This window comes from Lynx rufus, unplaced genomic scaffold (genome assembly GCF_022079265.1).
Source record: "Lynx rufus isolate CCGP_SWC_20201006 ecotype Redwood Valley unplaced genomic scaffold, mLynRuf1.p SCAF_5, whole genome shotgun sequence".
In the NCBI taxonomy this organism is placed as follows: domain Eukaryota; kingdom Metazoa; phylum Chordata; class Mammalia; order Carnivora; family Felidae; genus Lynx; species Lynx rufus.
Window position 1 is genome coordinate 37,798,817 of NW_025814867.1, and position 16,857 is coordinate 37,815,673.

The 16,857-nt window shown below is 39.5% G+C and overlaps 1 protein-coding gene across 1 annotated transcript in view; it reads left to right on the forward strand.

The window, feature by feature from the left end:
* Positions 1–16,518: 16,518 nt before the first annotated feature.
* The window catches only part of PLS1 (plastin 1), a 42,933-nt gene continuing 42,594 nt past the window's right edge, over positions 16,519–16,857 (forward strand). The window contains exon 1 of the mRNA XM_047099562.1: positions 16,519–16,598. Coding sequence (XP_046955518.1) covers positions 16,529–16,598 — 70 coding nt within the window. The 5' untranslated portion in view covers positions 16,519–16,528. The remainder of the gene's footprint in view (positions 16,599–16,857) is intronic.

Here is a 16,857-nt window from a genome sequence, read left to right on the forward strand (position 1 = left end):
TTTGCAAATGTCTTCTCCCATTCTGTCGGTTGCCTTTTGGTTTTGCTGATTGTTTCCTTCGCTGTGCAGAAGCTTTTTATTTTGATGAGGTCCCAATAGTTCACGTTTACTTTTGTTTCCCTTGCCTCTGGAGATGTGTTGAGTAAGAAGTTGCTGTGGCCAAGATCAAAGAGGTTTTTGCCTGCTTTCTCCTCAAGAATTTTGATGACTTCCTGTCTTACATTGAGGTCTTTCATCCATTTTGAGTTTATTTTTGTGTATGGTGTAATATAGTGGTCCAGGTTTATTTTTCTGCATGTCACTGTCCAGTTTTCCCAGAACCACTTGCTGAAGAGACTGTCTTTATTCCATTGGATATTCTTTCCTGCTTTGTCAAAGATTAGTTGGCCATATGTTTGTGGGTCCATTTCTGGGTTCTCTATTCTGTTCCATTGATCGGAGTGTCTGTTTTGTGCCAGTACCGTGCTGTCTTGATGATTACAGCTGTGTAATACAGCTTGAAGTCTGCCTAGTGGCTCTTTTAAAAGGGTATTTTGAGTAGGTCAGTGATTTTTTCAGTTTAGAAGTTTTTTTCTCAGTCTTCAGGAGCTAGAGTGGCTGCTAACTTGCCCTTCTTTGTTATTTGCTTTTCCCATTCTGTCTTCTAAGAAAATCAGATCCTTAGGTGGAAGGTGTGTTTGGTGACAGGATGATGGGTGAAAGAGTGCAAATTGCAGAAGGTGAGCAAAGAGTTGAATTGCTCAACATAAGAAAAGTTGTTGGAATGGAGGTTAAGGAAAGAAATACCTTGTAGGAAGGGAGGCTGAGACCTAAAGAAGGTGGTCCAGGATTTGTAGCACAGAAGGAGGTGCTATCCCAGAGAGGAGTTTTGAGGAAAGATGTGGTAATTAAAGAAAAATGTGCCGAGTTTTGTCCAATGGTATGCATTGTCAATTTTCTTCTCCACCTCTCCACAAAATCTTAAGTAAAAAGTTTCTCATTAAATGCTTGTTAGGCTGGGTCTATTGGGGAATACGTTGAAGATGATGGGCATAGTGTAAGAGTCAAGTACTGGATGGGGAGAGTCAGGGAGAGCTGGACCTCCTGAAGTAGCCCTGACGAGACACCAAGGTGCTGGACTAAGGCAGTGACAAGTGACGGTGGAGAGGAGGGTGTATTCCAGAATATGGAGGTAGGATTTGGTGGTAAGTTACAGTTTTTTGCAGGGAGAAGGTAGTGGAGTCAAGATGACCTTGAGTCTTACAGTGTGAGAGGCTGCATACATAGGAGATGTCTCAGATGAGTGGGACTGACCTGGGGAAGAAAAGTCACTGTTTCCAGGCTTGTAATTGGGGGTGTGAATGCTAGTGCTTTTGAATGGATGACATGATCCCAGAAGGGTATGTATCTGTCTTGCTCACTGGACAGAAGAGTCCTCCCCATTGTTCCTCTTCTCTTATAAGGTCTGGGGTTCTGGTTGGGCCCAGAGAATGAGAGGGATTTCTATAACAACTAGCACTTGTCTTCTCAAATGATCGTATTGAGTAGGCCTTAGAGCTAACTTTGATTGAATTCAAGAAAATAAGGATTATAATGTGAGAGTTGTAAAAAAAATTATACCTTTACAACTTATTATTCAAAATTTCTATATCCTTATTTACTTTTGACTCATTAAACTATCAGAAGTTAACATTTCCTATAGTAGTTGTGCTCTTGTTAATTTCTTCCTTTATTTCTAAAGTTATACAACCCATGGCATATAAACATTAATGTCAGTGTGTCTTAATTTTGACTGCATTTGTGGTTAGTGGTTTTTGCTTCAGGTCCTCTTTGGTTGTAAATACTTTCAACCAGCATTGCCAAAGACTTGTTCTTCAGCTCTGAGCATAGCATTTACTCCTCAGTGTAGATGCCCGTTCTGTCATCTTTGGAGGAGTGTGGACCGGATTTTATAAATTTTATAAGTCATTAAAATTCACTGTGTCTCAGTTTCTCTGTTGGGAGACCTATGTCTAATAACGAGTTAAAGAGGTAAAATGGATGCTTGGAAAGTATAAAATACTCAATAAATATAAAGTACTGTTTAATTTTACTAATGCCAAGATTCTGGTGTGAGAAAATTTCCAGAGCTGGTAGTGGGCACTGCTTCCTTCCATTCTCCAAAGCAAAGGGTACAGATACCTCATAGTTCTTGGGCAGGTATCTAATTGCATTGTGGAAGCATCCATCTCTTATGAGTAACAAAGGCCCTAACCTGTTATGGTCAGCTAGTAGAATCCTTCTGTGGTTGCATGTAGACTGTTAGAAGAATGAGAAAACCATAGACGTGTTAACTGTTGTACTCTTAAAAAAAAACCGTGATGATAGTTTTAATTCTTCGTGATATGGCATCCTTTGCAATTGTTGGAAAATATTTTCTGGCACTAATGCTTTTTAGCCATAATTTATAGAAATTTGGGATTTTAGGAAAGATTTCTATGGGTGCTTGAAAACACACATATATGATAATTCCTTCCTTTGTCAGTTAATAAAGAGGGTCAGGGTTTCTGCAAGTTGTGAAGTGCCTCCAGGTTTCAGCTCCTGACAACACTGTTTTAATTTATTGGTGTAAAAAGTGAAACACTTCACATTTAAACTGATGTGTGTTTTGGAGGCTAAAGCTCAAACCCTGACATGGAAACACCCTGGATAGGACTCCTCTGCTCACTTGGGCACAAGTTGGACAAGAATGTCTGTTGCTGTGAATCATTTACTTGGAAATTCTTGGGTGGAAATGGTGGGAAAGGATTATAAACTAGGAAGTAATGCCTGGATTATTCTAGAGCCCTCGAAAGTGACTCACAGCTTCCTTTTCTCTGACAGCTCCCTGGTGTTTGTATTGAGGCATTTATTCTGAATGAAATATTTGGCATCATAGGCGGTTACAGTCTGGGTAATTACCTCCCTAATGTATAATTTCCAGTGAATAAATAATACATGGAAAATAGGAACAAGGTATTTTTGTACAGACAGAAAAAAATGTAATGTAAAAGAATTCATACAGTTCTCACAAAACTCATTTAAATCCTTCCATACATTCTCTAACATTTTAGCAAGACAGATCACACTGTCCACACTTCGCCCTAATGCTACTATGCTGGAAAGCCAGGTTGTAGGGCAGCTTCTAATAGGGAACAATCACAGGGTGTATAACTTGAGATATAGGGGCAGAAGGAGATGTATGGAAACCGCCACTTTGAAACGTAATTAAGGGCCTGGACTTGGAAAACTCCCTAGGCGTGGATCCCAGCTCTGCCACTTACTGGGAAGTTTTGGGCCTCAATTTCTCTAACTGTAAAATGGGAATTATAAAATTACCAACCTCAGGGAATTGCTGTGTGGATTGAGATAATATATGTACTACTTAGAACAGTGTTTGGTGTATGATGAGCACCTATGAATGTTTATTACTATCAAAGGGGTAGGGGAAGTCTCCCTTGCCTTTTTTGGACTGCTGTTGTGTATGAGTGCGTGTTTTGTGGGGTTTTCTTGGATGGAGAGTTTGGGGGAGATTTTATGAGTCTTGTTCATTTGACCTTCAGATGTTCTTAACTGGGTGGGATGAGTTCAGGTCAGGAGAAGACTGTTAGAATGGCATGCTTGCATTTGCTTGGGAGTCCGAATTAAACCTTGCTTTTTTGCGTGATGCAAACACAGAGCCTGTGCAGAAGGCAAATGAACCTAGGACAAAGAGATTCTCTACAGCTGTAGGTCTTCTGGATACCCCCTGAGCACAGGGTTGGGCATGTGGCCTGAGCCCTGCCAAACAGACTAACATCCTGGGGATTAGACTGTCATTCACAGCTGGTGATGGTTGAGGCATCTGGAGACAGAGTTCTAAAGTGGCACATCATAGTTTCCACTGTGGAGCTCCTTTAGAACTGCCTGGCACCTGTCCTTCCAGAGGCTTCTTGTTCAGCCCTCCCTTCCTCTTTGAGCCAGAGTGTTCCAGTGTGTTCCTTTTTGGGCAAATTTTGCCAGTCTTTGTTGCTTACAATGAAAATACCTTAGCTGGCACAAATACCAGGTAGGAAGATTAAATGTTTCCATCGTCAATAGGTAAGGGGATACAGGTGAAGCCAAGAGTCTTGGAAATCATAGAAAATTCCTTTTTAGAGAGTATGGCTTACAGTGAGACAATAAGTTGTTTTCTGAGGTGCATAAGGAGTGAATTGTTGACCTATTTGAATGGAAAAAGGAAGAATCTTTGGGCTGGCCAGCATTGGCCTGCTCCGATTAGAAGATGTAGCATGCAGGCATCTTTGGAGATCGCAGGGGTTATTTTTCATGTCAGAAGTAGCTATTACCAATAGGCAAAAAGACAAGCTTGCTTTATTTAAATAAGATGATCTTCATTGTGCTTCATGGTAAAGTGCCAGGAACTAAAAATTTGTATTATAACTTCAACATTAGGACTGACTTAAAAAAATATATATATATATTCAATAAACTGAAGAACTGTAACACCCTTTTGTGGAAGGATTTAGAAATAATAGAATTAGTAAAGATATTAAGTGGATTTCTTTTTTAAAAAAAGGCTTTCAGAGGAGTGACATCTTTTGAATAAGATCACTCACCATCACTGTCACCAAGAGGTTAAAAGTGGAGTTTTTAAGTATTTATATTGTATTGTATCATTTTACCACCTTGAAATTTTTAATTAGAGAAGAAATAGAAGATACACCATTGCTCTCAAAAACTTAAAAATTTCAAGGTGATAAGGTGCTGTAATACAATATAGATACTAAGTCTGAGAAATTGGAGTTATCTGAGTACTCTGTGGGGAGACCACTAAGAATTTTCTTCCTTAGTGCAATTTTCATCTTTCTTTGCCTTTTCCTGTTTCAAGGTCCAGCTCAGATGGCACCTGCTCTGTAAAGTCTTCTTTGAAGACTAGAAGCCGTCAGAAGATTCTTCCTTTCCTACTTATTTCATTCTGGCTTGCATTGTGGTTCTGGAGGTGGCATCCTAGCTCATTTTGAGGGCTGACTCTTTGGTAGGGGCTCTGTCAGGGACCATGTTGAAAAGGGGACCCTGAGGCAACTCAAGGCCTTGTGGGAAAGAGCTCTGATTGGTGAATGACGTCTGCAGTGGGTGAGGGAGTCTCATGTGCTTGCCATTGCTGTCATCTGGGGTTTATTGGCTCCCTTACTAGATTGTAAATTCTTTGAGAGCCAGTTCCATATGTGAGTCACCAGTAGATTACCTCCAACATTTGGAACAACACCTAGCACCTTAGATGTTTCCAGTAAATGTGCTGAGACACAATGAGGCCAAAGGAGAAATTTATGGTGGAATTTGAGCTCTGCTTGGAGGGCACATGAAGAATTGAATGTGAAAGAGTAGAGTTTCTCGGGACAGGAAAAGACATGAAGGAAAGTTATGGGACAATCAGGAAGAGGCCTTGGGAGAAAGAGGTCTTTCTCAGGGTAGATTGGGAAAGAAGAATTGTTAACAGGGAGGGATTGGAGTCTGGAGGCATAGTTTTACAGCCAAAAATTATTGAGGCTATATTCTGAAGAAGGAAATGGTAGTATTAAGGAACAACAACCAAAAAAAAAAAAAAAAAGAGAGAGAGAGAGAATTTAATTATGGAAGACATCAGCTTTTGGAATGGTTTCTTCTAGAATTTAAAAATAGAGAATAATTAGGCAGCTTGTATAATTTTGAATAGTGATATAATGACATCTCATGGAATGATTGTAAACTGGAATCCAAAACAACAATAAAAGCAGCAAATAGATTTGATTTAAAAACCTGTTGTTTCTAATGTTCTTACTTAAAGTTTATTTCAGGCCACTTTCTTTCAACATCTGTAACTACATTAGACCACTAATCATGTAAAAAAAAATGCTATTACAAGACAAGATGGAGGGATGCCTCACTGGCTCAGTCGGAAGAGCATGCAACTCTTGATCTCAGGGTCATGAGTTCGAGCCCCACACTTGGTGTAGAGATTACTTAAAAATAAATAAATAAACTTAAAAAAAAAGACTAGATGGAGAGTTTTGGTTTTTTCATCTTCATTAATTCCTGAATTCCTGTCTGCCATATATCTTCCTTGTTCCCTTTGTACTTTGGAAGCACATTACTGTGCCATGCAGCAAATTATAATGTGGGTCCCATTGAGGTTTAGATGAAGTACCCCTTTGGAAATTGAACTAACTTACAGGGTCTTGATACTTGGGGGTACCTGCTTTCAGTGAGCTGTTGGATAAACCTGCAAACATCTTAGATGTCTGTTTTTTTACTGTCAGGTGTTTGGTAAGTTGCTCTCCCCACGGCCCCGCACCCGCCCCGTTACCTGCACTGCATTAGTAATTTCCTGACTTTAATGATTTGTTGACTCTGAATGTTTTTTTTACTGTAGCTGGATTGCCCTGCCCTGCCTCACAACAAAAAGGCCTGCCATTCCTCATAATATATTACTACTGAGTTTGTCATCTTTTTAAAAAAAAATTTTTAATGTTTATTCATTTTTTTGAGAGAGAGAGAGAGAGAGCACAAGTGGGGGAGCAGCAGAGAGAGAGGGAGACACAGAATCCAAAGTAGGCTCCAGGCTCTGAGCTGTCAGCACAGAACCCGATGGGGGGCTCAAACCCACAAACTGAGAGATCATGACCTGAGCTGAAGTCAGCAGCTTAACCAACTAAGCTACCCAGGCGCCCCTGAGTTTTTCATCTTTACCTAGAAACGAATTAACAGAAATGGGAAGGAGAATCTTTCTGGATAAAGGGAAGGATAAAAGGTGCAGAGAAGCCATAAGCCTGGAGGCCTTTAGGCTATGAATGTAATCTTCAGTGCTGCTGATTGCTGTGGGAGCAACCATAATCTAACTTTTTTGTACTTCACTAATGCACTGAGCTTTCTGAGATCAGGTGTGGTGGTGGTGGTAAAATACAAATTATGACAAATACCAATGATACTGTGATAGTGTTGAGTGGTGACAGATGGCGCTACAGTTGTGGTGAGCACAGCACAACATATAGAGATGCTGAATCACTATGTTGTGCACCTGACACTAATGTAACATTGTGTGTCAACCAAACAACAACAACAGCAACAACAAAAACCTTAAAACTATTGTGCTTCTTATCTACATGTAAACTTAGAAAATATAATTATGATTAATTTTCTTTCCCAGTTTGGAATGTTTAAATATTTTCTATTGTTTGAGGAATTGACGCCCCCCCCCCCTTACATTTTCTTTTTGTAAACTATGTCTGTTATTACTCCTCATATATCAGTTTGGACTCTTGGTTGCAAGCAATAGAAACTTAGTTTAACTGGCTTTAAAGAAAAATTGTTTCAAGTAACTAAAGACATAAAGGCTTTAGCCCAGTGGGATTTAGCACTTAACTCTGCCCAGACAGGTTTTCTCTTCACCCACTGGCTCTGCTCTCTGCTATGTTGGTTTTGGCTTAATTCTCTGCTTCAGGTCTTCCCCTTCTGGAGGCAAGATTGATGTGGCTGTTCTGGCCTGTACTTCTTCATGAAAAACTGATCCAGGGGAGTTTGTGGGACTCTTATTACAGAAAGTTCCACAAAAGCTTTAATGTCTCATTGGCTCCAACTGTGTTACATACCTATCCCTAAACCAAATCCCTACAGCAGAGAATATGATGTATTGATTGGCTTGGACCTGGAACTTCACTCAACTGTTATATGTGGATTATATGGAATGAGCGGAACCCCAAAACTAAAATTGGTGCTGTTACCAGGAGAAGGGAAATGGTTACTGGAGAAGAAAATAAAACAAAACATTGGGAAATGATATTTGAAGTATTGATGGTATTGTAACATTATATGATAGCAGTTTGGGGAACATTAGTATGGTGAATTTTCTCAGAGAGTCAGAGAAGTCCTAAAGTGGAGGTGGGAGTGGGGGAGAGTAGGTGGGATATAAATAATAAACGAGAAGGAAAAGATCCTGGGATGATGGGCAGATCCAGTTACCTGAGCTGGGAATCTGTGATTAGTGGGCTCCTGACCTGCTGGCTCCTCTTCTCTCAGAGAAGCTGACACTTAGAAATATCCCTTACTGGGAGCAGGGATGTGGTGAGTGGTGCATAGCAGAGGTTGGGTTTTGACACATTAAGAGACAAAATGTGTTCTTCAGGCTTTTAGACTGAGCTAATGTTATGCGAGTGTTTCTAGAGAAACATAGCTCTACCAGGTTCCCTTGGGAGACCAAGTGAGGTCACATGGAATTAGGGAGGTGTAGAAGCAAAATTAATAGACCAGAGTTTTGATCTGACACACATGGTGTTTTATAAAAGGATTCACATCATTTGCAAAAACTAAAAAAATTTCACATAAAAATATGGATTTCTAGCTTTTCTTTAAAAATCAGATGTGGTGACCTTGGGCCTGATTCCTGTTGGCAGCAGTCCACTGTGGCTCAGCAGCGGCTTCCCCTTTCAGAGCCCTGGCTGGCATCATGTACACATCAGGAAAAGGCTAAAGTCTAGGGAGTCAGATATAAGGGCCTCCGTCCTCCTCCAAGACTTCAGGAACCAGGAAGGCTTTTCATGGGCTGCTGGGCAGAAGTGTTGCTGAGCTTGGGGCCATGGGACAACATTGATCAGCAGGTCCCAAGAACTGATTCCCACTTGATAGACTGTAATTTCCTCGGCTTACAAGTTATTCACTTAAGTATTCACTTAATGTTGAACTTAGAGCTTGAGACTTCAGGAAGGTACTGGGGCCTGTCTTCCCCTTTCTTTCACATCCCCAAATGGTTCCAATCAGTCTTCTATGGATAGTCTTGACCTAAACTTTGATCAGTAAACTCTACTTTAGACCTTTTGTGTATACGTTTAATGCAATTTCCTATTTCTCAACTGAAAAATTACTAAACGTGGTTTGCACGTGCACAAGCATGCACAACCCCCTTCTAGCCTTCCTTCTCATATTGCTGCTCTATATACTGCTATTGCCTTGGCTGCAATTAGTCCAGAAACTTCCAACCTAGAATCACATAGTTTCAATGAGCTTGACAGTAAATAATATATAGTATTCAAAGAGGTCCCTTTAAATCTAGATTTAGACAGCAAACAAATTAGGGGACAATTCTAATTTGTTTATGAAAAGAGAAATAATCATAATATTCCTTTATATCATTTACCAAAAAATCAGTTTTAATTAAACTTAGGCATTTGTAGTTGACCCCAATCAGCATTATATTAAGTATAGTTCTAGGGGCGCCTGGGTGGCTCAGTCGGTTAGGCGGCCGACTTCGGCTCAGGTCATGATCTCACGGTCCATGAGTTCTAGCCCTGTGTTGGGCTCTGTGCTGACAGCTCAGAGCCTGGAGCCTGCTTCATATTCTGTGTCTCCCTCTCTCTGACCCTCCCCTGTTCATGCTCTGTCCCTCCCTGTCTCAAAAATAAATAAACGTTAAAAAAATTTTAAAAAAAGTATAGTTCTAGAAGGAATTCTTAATCTTTAAACCTTCATGCTTAGTTCAAATTGTATTTGCTGAATACTTGACTAAATGATTTTAAACTCTCTTACTATGGGCTACATATTGAGGCTTTTAAGTGAATGGATACAGAAAGGTCTTGGTGGCAACTTTAGCAGCCAATGAACGCTCAGGTCAGCCCCAAACTCAGTGCCCAAATGTACAAATGCGCAATAGTATTATCACTATAATTGTGGCTGGTCAAGGAGATGACCATGGCAGTGGCTCATGCAGTAAGGCAGTGAGTGGGGAGAAGATGTGGGCAAGTCCTCTCTGTTCTCTGCTTGGCCAGCAGATTTCCTTATTTAGACATCTGGTGTTTGCACAAGAGCATTGGCCCTTAAAGATTCATCCAGGGAAGAATTGAGGGTATTTACATATATATATATATATATATATATATATATATATATATACACACACACACACACACACACACACACACACATATACATATATATATATATTTTCACATATATACATATATATATATATATTTACTCCTTTGTAAAGGAATTTGGGGGAAATGGACAAAAATTATTTTTGAAAGATTTAGAAAAAACACCTGCTATATATAGCCAAGTGGGCTCAAAATTTTGAATACCATCTTTGTGCCCCTAATACTGGGTAGGGTGAACAGGTGCTCCGTAAGTTGTGAATAAATAATGAGTAAGTGGGTGAGTGAATGAAGAGAACCGGTTATTGAGGTATGGAGATTCTTTCAGTCTCTTCACTCACCTGTTGGTGACACATTTCGCACAGACAACTGTTCTGCTTGGCACCTTTTTACCTAGTACTCTCCCTGCTCTATGAAGAGAAATATTACCATTAGTGAATTTTAGTAAATTTTCCCCACATGCATAACACATTAAGGCTATTGGAAACATAAAAATCAGAAAACCTGCATCTTCTACCTGTATAGAGCAAACAGTGAGTTTAGGAAGGTGAGTGAGATTAACAAAATGTGACTATCACAAGGCAGTACATGATCAAGAATAAGTTAATGCATGTGAGCTGAATAACATATAAAAGCCAAGGTGAAAACAGGCTATGATGCTAATGCAGGTGGGAAGGAGGTAAGGACATGAGTGTGGCGGGCAGACCATGGAATGGAGAGTAGGGGGCAGAAGGCACATGAATTAGGTGGTGTGGGGACTGATGAAATGGTTGATCCTTGGAACTGAAGCAGAAAAAAGCCCCAACATTAAGATATCTGTATATTATTATTTTTTGTCATGTTTGTTTTTGTAGATTGCTAGGCCACCCTTTAAAAAGAAGTCACAAATGAGTTAGTTTGGAACTAAGTGTCACTGCCTCACAGATGTGTTATACCTGGCTTAACTCTTCATATTGGTGCTGATTATGGTCTCTACGATTGTGCAGGCACTTAGGCAAATTGGTTTTGCTTATCTGAGAATAAAGTTACATTTTTATAACAGTTACCCTTTTAAGACAGTTTGGGATTTTGCCAGTTTAGGCTTGTTGGCAATCCAGTTGATGACTTATCAGGAAAGTTCGCCAGCATAGCTGCCCCTTGTAAAATGAATAAAAAAAAAAATGGAGCTCAGTTCTTTCAGTGCAGAAGGATGCTCAGGAGAAATGTGAATTATATCATACCCATTTAATAGCTTTCTCTGTCCAAAGAGGGGTCAGGCTGGTGTGTAATATTTAATAAAGTCAATGGTCTCCCAGTTCATATTTATATTAGAAAGTCAGTAGACATTCCAGTTAACTAGAGAAAATCTGATGAAGTAACAGTTTGCTAGGGAATATGAATGTTTGTGTTTTGCAGAATGATGTCGCTCCCTGTTGTGAAATGTGGTTGAAAAAAGATTGCTGGAAATACAGAAAAATGAAAGTATTTTCTAGGTTTCCTTTAAACTAAAAAGGAAACTCTTCAGTCATATTTCTTAGCTGCTTATTTTTTTCATATAGTGACTTATTCTACTGACCTTGTGATCTTTAAACTTGTACTGGGGAGCTGAAAATAGAACATAGTGGGAAAAGTGGAACATTGCGGTGGGAGATGAGAAGTTTATGAAGAAGAGGGGGAAGATATAGGATGCCATAGTATTGCCCCTCCCAGAGATACTGCCATGCTCCAGAACCTCTGAGCCTAGGCACTTCTCCAGAGAATTGGAGGATTTTTTTTTCCATAAAAAAGGACAGGCTTTTTCCATAAAAGTCAGGTATGAAAGAAATATCACATTTGTGTATGTTCTTTAAAGCAAATTTATTTTTTTAGATTAAATATAATTTATTGTCAAATTGGTTTCCGTACAACACCCAGTGTTCATCCCAACAGGTGCCCTCCTCAATGCCCATCACCCACTTTCCCTCTCCTCTACCTCCCCATCAACCCTCAGTTTGTTCTCATTTTGACTGTGATGGCTCATCCTGCCTGAGTCAGTCAAGTGCTTCTCAGGCACCTGGAATCTGCCCCTCAGCCTCTCTCGTCCTGGGGTCTTAAACAGAGCAGAGGCTCGCGGGAAGCTCTTCTGTCCTGGATCATCAGTCCCCAGTGTCTGCCTGGGAAATGCCCGTTACTCACAACGGTGCATTCCTTCAGCACGGATTCTCCTGCACCTTGTCTGCCCGTCTCTGCCACCCTTGTGGCCACAGTCTTCCTTGCTGGCATCTGCAGATTTCCCTGTTTGCCCATGGAGACAATTTCTCCCTCTCTCTGTCTTCCTTATCTAGTGGCTTCTCAGGGATTTCCTCCTCCTGCTGCCCCATTCCCAGAACACCCAGTAAACCCTGAGGAGGTTTGTGCTTCTACCCGAGGACTCGGAACTGCAGATTCCAGGCTGGTTTTGCTTTCTGTGCTGCCAGCGTGCCTGACAAGAGGTAGTTACTACTTTAGTTGGGGGGTGTGACTGGGCGGGGGAGAAGAAACACAATTCTTCTTGGAGAAGAAACACAATTTGATATTTCAATAAATTATTCTTCTACAATAATATTAACTGTTTTGACTGTTCAAGATTGAAGTACTTGAACAGATGTTTCCCCATGTCCTGAGGGACTTTGGGAAATTTTCTCCTGTTCAAAACATATTCTTGTGTTACCTTTATTATTTTATTGATGTATCATTTTTTTTACTATCTGAACTTAAAAAATTATCTCGTGAATTATTTAAAACAAAACAATTCTTAAAGTAGGTACAGAGACAGTATAACCAGTATCCATATACTGAATGCTCAGATTGAACAGATGTTAAATTTTGCCATAATTGCTTCAAATTTCTCTTAAAAAAATGTAATGGATCCAGTGCCAGCTCCCAGCTGTGCCCCTTTCCTACTTCTCCATAGACAACCACTATTCTGAATTTGTTGCATCATTCCCATGTGTTTTTAAGTTTTACTATATATGTTTGGCAACATATGTAGTACATACATGTGTTTTTATAATTCACAATAATTGGTACATATACTGTATGTATCTCTTAGCACTTTGCTTTTTCCAGTTACTATGTTTTTAAGAAACGAGTGTAGTTCATTTATTTTGCTGATGTATAAATAGTCTAATAATGTATTCATCTGTTAGTCTAAAGAAAACAGACATTTGCCCTTAAAATATAAATTTGCCCTTAAGGGGCGCCTGGGTGGCTTAGTCAGTTAAGCATCCGAGTCTTGGTTTCAGCTCAGGTCATGATCTCTCGGTTTGTGAGTTCAAGCCCTATGTTGGGCTCCTCACTGTCATTGCCGAGCCTGCTTGGGACTCTCTCTCTCCCTCTCTCTCTGCCCCTTCCCTGCTGTGCACGCTCTCTCTCTCAAAATAAATAAACTTAAAAAAAAATTCCCTCATATCCTTAAAAAAAGTTTTGCCTTTAAAATATAAATCTGATGAGCACTGTAAGGGTTTATCAGTCACCTATACTTAAGTGTGAAGTGGTCATCAGTCTTTTCTTTAAAACTACCTGTGATGCTTGCAGTGAGAGAATAGGGATGCTAATTGAACTACATGTAGATTTTAAGGGTTTGGAGGCATTAGAAACAGATTTGATGTTGATTCTCTCTCTCTCTCTCTCTCTCTCTCCCTCTCCCTCTCCCTCTCCCTCTCTCTCTTTAAACCTTCCTTAGGTAACCTGTGCAGCCCTCTAATTTACATTTAAGGGAGGACACTTGTTCAATCAATAGAAGAACAGATCAATACATAGTAAGCTCATGTATGACATTAGCATAGCTCCAGGCCCATTGAAAGCCCTCAGTAAATATTTGCCATTATTTTTTATATTACTAGAGAAGGGGGAAGTAAGGAAAAAAAGGGAATTTTGGAGGATAGATTAGGGGGCAGGCTGCCTCCTCTGTGTCAACGGCTACCTCAAGAACTCAGGATCTCAGGTGACCAGGGCTAGGGCCACAGGGGGAGGAGAGAAAACAGAATAGCCCAGAAACCAAAAGGTACCAGTGAAAACAGGTTTGGTCCCTCACAGTTGGGATCTTTACAGTTGGTAGAAAGGTTTCAGAATCTTCTTGGTCTCAAGGGCTGTTCTTAATGCCTTTTCGCCGAAACTGTTCTGGATCCTGGGGTTTTAGATCCTATAAATTATAAATGGCTGCTTAGACTAATTTTGGTAAAGTTTTTAAAAAATTTTTGTAATTTTTTTTTTTAATTTTTGAGGGTGGGGAGGGGCAGAGAGAGGGAGAGAAGGAGACACAGAATCGGAAGCAGGCTCCAGGCTCTGAGCTGTCAGCACAGAGCTAGCTGTGGGACTTGAACCCAACAAACTGTGAGATCATGACCTGAGCCAAAGTCGGACACTCAACTGACTGAGCCACCCGGGTGCCCCAATTTTGGTAAAGCTTTTAGAGGTTCATGGAAGTTAGAAATTTGAGGGAGGATAAAAGATCAGATCCCATTTCATCTAATTGGGAAGTTCATTTTTAGAGTATACTTCCTTAACTTTCTAAATATATACTTTGTTATGTCAGGATACCCTTGAGGATTAGGAGCGGGGGAGAAAGGCTTTAATTGGTGAAAGAAAGTTTTTTATTTTTTTTTTTAATTTTTTTTTCAACGTTTATTTATTTTTGGGACAGAGAGAGACAGAGCATGAACGGGGGAGGGGCAGAGAGAGAGGGAGACACAGAATCGGAAACAGGCTCCAGGCTCTGAGCCGTCAGCCCAGAGCCTGACGCGGGGCTCGAACTCACGGACCGCGAGATCGTGACCTGGCTGAAGTCGGATGCTTAACCGACTGCGCCACCCAGGCGCCCCAAAAGTTTTTTAAATTATACGGGCTAAAAAAACAAAGCAGAGAAGGAAGCAGTTTTGGAATTACTGAAGAAAAAATGGCACATAACAAAATCTATGGGAAGATACAGCTGTCTATAGAATTCAACATAACCTGCCCCGTTGGTGAGTCTCTGGTCAGTGATCCTGGCTGCCTTTGGGCTGCATCTTTCAAGATGACTCTGAAATACTGTGCTCTTCTGAGCTGTCTCAGGCATCCAGGTAGGACTCCTTCCATGCCAGGTGTTTGGAAGCTGGTTAAATGCTGTGTTCCTCATTTCTAAAACTGCAAAGTGAATTCTAGTAACTGCCTTCTGGAGGGTTTCAGGACTGGCAAATGATGTGCCTGATAAATATGAGTCGATCTAGCAAGAATTCTTCCTCCAAAACTTTACAAAGAATTTTACAAAGGCAGCTTTCTTTTAAAATGCAAATTTTTATTTCACAGGTATATAATATATTATTTTTTATTATTATTTATATATTATTTTATTTATTTTATATAATATATTATATAAATTATATTATTTAATTTATATATATATTTAATTTATATATATAATAATTATATAATTTAATATATAATTATATAAATTATTTTATATAATATATTATATAATATAATATATAAGTATATAATATATTATTTTTTATTATTATTTATATATTATTTTATTTATATATTATTACATAAATTAATGTGTATTATTATTCAAATACATATTTATGTGTTTATATGGCTTGTGACCACATTATATTTGGGAGAATGCAGAGTACACGGACCTAGAGACAAGAATGAAACACAGTTTGGTTCGATGACAGCTTAGTGATGAAGCAATGAGTTACTCACTTTCACACCTTGAAAAAGTTACTCATGACTATTTAATTTATTTAAAAATTAAATAGGGGCACCTGGGTGGCTCAGTCGGTTAAGCGTTGGACTTCAGCTTAGGTCATGATCTCACGGTGTATGGGTTCGAGCCCCGTGTCAGGCTCTGTGCTCACAGCTCAGAGCCTGGACCCTGCTTTGGATTCTGTGTCTCCCTCTCACTCTGCTCCTACCCCACTCATGCTGTGTCTCTCTTTCTCAAAAATAAATAAACATTCAAAAAAATTAAAAATTAAATAGTGGGCAATGGTATATTTTTTAAAACCCGAAGATTTAATTATACTTTAATTAGAACCAGGCCCCAGAATAACTGTAAGATACAGAAATTTGGGGAAGAACCCCCCCAAATTCCTAAGCAAGTATGTATACAAGTGACAAATGAGCCGTAACACTCTTCGAGGACTTCACACAATTTAAAACAATTTTTAACTGATCAGTGAAAATGTTAATGTATAAATTATTTGAAAAATTATGTGCTTACTTTATTCTTTTTGTGGACATTATTCATGTCTTAACATTTTACTTCCTGACCACTACCTTTACATTTATAAATGCTACCCTTCTCTCAAACTTGAAATGTTTATTTTATTGAAGGAGCGGGGTACAATGTAAATGAAAATTGTACAGGCTACTGGGAAACACGTATGCCCTGTGTAAGGACAAGGCGTAAAAGACAGGCATTCCTTCCATTCCTTCCCTCTGTGGACTCTCTTATTGTCTGGCCCACCTATGCTGGGAAATAGTGTTATGGGGTATCTGTTCCTATTTGTTCCTTGTCAGGCAGACTTCTCAGGTGATTTCTTCTAGAGATTTTACTGCCTGTGTATTCTGTATTGCTTAGATAAATGTTTTCAAAGGGCTAATGTTCTTTTTATAACATTGTTTTTTCTAGCTATAAAGACCTGAAGGTAGTCTTTTCTTCGAAGATGGAAAACAGTACCACTACCATTTCTCGGGAAGAGCTGGAAGAGCTACAGGAAGCATTTAATAAAATAGGTATGCTTGAGAAAAACTAAATACGACATTGCTATTCTGCTTGATGTCAGACTTCCAGGAATGGAATACCCTCTATTGGTTTTACTACCACCCATTTACCCCTAGCTTTATCCTGTTTCTCCCCCCCCCCCCACCCCCCATCTAGGTTTCACTGGATTCTTTCTTTCTGAAAGATAAATTAAGACTGGCTTGAATTTCTAAGAGAATTGGACTTTGAATTCTTTGATAATTTCTTTGCTGAGAGTAATCCAGGTTAATG